Source organism: Sinocyclocheilus rhinocerous, unplaced genomic scaffold, assembly GCF_001515625.1.
Source record: "Sinocyclocheilus rhinocerous isolate Xijiao unplaced genomic scaffold, SAMN03320098_v1.1 scaffold2420, whole genome shotgun sequence".
In the NCBI taxonomy this organism is placed as follows: Eukaryota; Metazoa; Chordata; class Actinopteri; order Cypriniformes; family Cyprinidae; genus Sinocyclocheilus; species Sinocyclocheilus rhinocerous.
Genome location: NW_015629430.1, coordinates 292531 through 295277, shown reverse-complemented (window position 1 = coordinate 295277; position 2747 = coordinate 292531). Strand labels below are relative to the sequence as shown.

General features: G+C 44.8%; 1 protein-coding gene across 1 annotated transcript in view; it reads left to right on the top strand.

The window, feature by feature from the left end:
• Window positions 1-715, top strand: part of LOC107738892 (serine/threonine-protein phosphatase 2A 56 kDa regulatory subunit gamma isoform-like) — a gene marked incomplete at its 5' end in the record, with an annotated part of 12149 nt that extends 11434 nt beyond the window's left edge. The window contains one exon of the mRNA XM_016550796.1: window positions 303-715. Within this exon, the coding sequence (XP_016406282.1) occupies window positions 303-437 (135 nt within the window). The remainder of the gene's footprint in view (window positions 1-302) is intronic.
• Window positions 716-2747: the final 2032 nt, after the last annotated feature.

The following is a 2747-nucleotide window of genomic DNA, read 5'->3' as shown; positions in this document are numbered from 1 at the left end:
TGGGTGGAAACTTACAGATTAAGGGGCGGTAATATTATAATGAGATCCCTTTGCCACGTCACCAAGGGAGCGAAATCAGACGCGCTGGTTTTCTCAGACGCTTGCAGAAAAAGGCTTACCAAAACAAAGTTACTGGGTTAATCTTTTTCACGTTTCCTTGGTTGGTAGATGCACGGGGTACCTGATTATAGCACTTAAAACCTGGAAAAGTCAGATTTTCATGATATGTCACCTTTAAGTTTCCCACTGGATATTCTGTGCAAATGCCATTTCATGCTGTTTTATTTTGTCTCTCCACGCAGCTCCACAGAGACCAGCGTAGAGAACGTCCCCTGATGCGACGCAAGTCCGAGCTGCCTCAGGATACCTCCACCACGAAGGCCCTGGAGACGCACCGGCGCGCCGAGGACATGATCGGTGCCCAGGATGGCCACTAGAGGACCACAGACGCCCGAAACCCAGTCCAGACCAGACCAGTCTCAGCCGGCGCCTTCAGCACAGATGACCAGCGGCGGAGGATGGCTCCGGTGTGACCCACAAACACACGAACCCATTCTGTCCAGAACCGACCGCGCCGGAGCCCATCCAGACCTCCTCGATCCGCGCTAGTCCAGTCCCGACTCATCCTCTTCTCCGCTTTCGTTTGTCCGTTTCTCTCTGTTAAAGGGATAGTTCACTCCAAAATGAAAATTCTGTCATTAATTACTCACCCTCATGTCGTTCCAAATAGGGCTGCACGATTAATCGCATGTGATTGTCATGCGCATCTCGTCAGTAAAGCCTCGTACTGACAAGCTACGCAGTATCACGTTCATAATCGCAGATGAATCGCCTTCAATTATGAACATGATATTGCGTAGCTTGTCAGTGAACTACGGCTCTGTGTAGTAAATGCCGCTCCATCTGAAAGCACGTGCTGGAGATTTACTACTAATCACAGAACCGGCTTTACTGACGAGATGCGCATGACAATCGCATGCGATTTTTCGTGCAGCCCTAGTTCCAAACTGCACCTGCAAAAAGGTGGAAAATTTCCAGTAAATTTCAGAAACGTTCCAGAAATTTTGGAAACTTTACAGGATTTTTTTGGAAGCTTCCAGGGATTTTTGGGACATTTACCGGAAATTTTCCACCCCTTTGCAACTCCATTCCAAACTCGTAAGATCTTCGTTCATCTTCAGAACACAAATTAAGATATTTTTGATGAAATCCGAGAGCTCTCTAACCCTGCATAGACAGCAGTGCAACTGAAATGTTCCCAGGCCCAGAAACGTAGTAAGGAACATCAGTGATTCAACCGTAATTTTACGAAGTTACGAGAATACCTTTTGTGCGCAAAGAAAACAAAAATAACGACTTTATTCAACAATTCTTCTCCTCCAAATCACGTATTCTGCCATTACGGAGAGTACCAAAACGCGTTCGCGCTTTCCCCAGAATGTAATCAATGTAATCAGCGTTGTTTACGTTCAGGAGGAAACGCGCGCATGCTAAACGTAAACAACGCTGATTACGTTCTGAATGTGTCGTGGTACTCTCCGTAATGGCAGAATACGTGATTTGGAGGAGAATTGTTGAGTAAAGTCGTTATTTTTGTTTTCTTTGCGCACAAAAAGTATTCTCGTAGCTTCGCAAAATTGAATTGTCACATGGACTGTTTTACCGATGTCCTTGCTACGTTTCTGCGACTGGCAACATTTCAGTTGCATTGCTCTCAATGCAGGATCAGAGAGCTCTCGGATTTCATCAGAAATATCTTCATTTGTGCTCCGAAGATGAACGAAGGTCTTACGAGTTTGGAACGACATGAGGGTGAGTAATCAATGACAGAATTTTCATTTTTGGGTGAACTAACGCTTTAAGCTGAACCGCACTTGTATTCGGGCGAGCGAACGATTCTCAGGTTGTTCGGAGGCCGAGAGCAGTGAGCCGCGTTCAGATTTCGCTCTCTTCTGTGGTTCTTGTGTCTGAAATGAAACGGGCTCGGTGTGTGTTTCACGTCACGCTTGCAAAATACCCTTCCGTTTTTGTCCAGATACTTGGCAATAAGTTGGTCCAGGGAGATTTTGGTTGTTCAAACAATGGTGAGCGGCCTTACGGTGGTTAATTAGTTTTTAGATGAGCGTTAAAGCTATATAACAGGCAATACCGAACGGTTTGTTTACCCAGTTTTTCGACCAAGCCTTTATTTGCATAGAGTGCCTTTTTAGATCGAGGAAAAAAGTATATTTCGTCTGAAATTTGCTGGTTTCGCTCGCAAGAAATGCGGTCAGAACGGGACCCGGAGAAGCCTGACAAAAGAGAAATTCTCCTGATAAACTTGAACGACTTTCTCTGACTTGTTTGTTTTCTTGGGTTTGGTTTAGGACGAATCTCTCTGAACCATTGTTTGAACTCCCATTGGGTTTGGTCTGGTCGGAGCTACGGTGCAGTTCTCTCTCTGCGGTCGTCCGGTTTTTATTCTCGGCCCGTATAAGCTCGTCTGTCCGATTTGAATGTGCAAATTTCAATAGATTAATATGCGTTATTTTTCTCTCTCCCGACCTTTCTCTTGGGTTTTTAATTTAAACTCCTTCCTCTTTCGGCTGTTGTGCGAAAATCGAAAAACATAGTCTACGAAAGATGATTTTTCTCGCTGGTGTCAATAGCATAACTTGCGTTCTTTTTCCAGCTGGAAGCTTTCATTGTGGTGAATTTCACTTTCCGTTTCGTTTCATGAAAGAAAATACAACTGCAAAGTGTCCTTT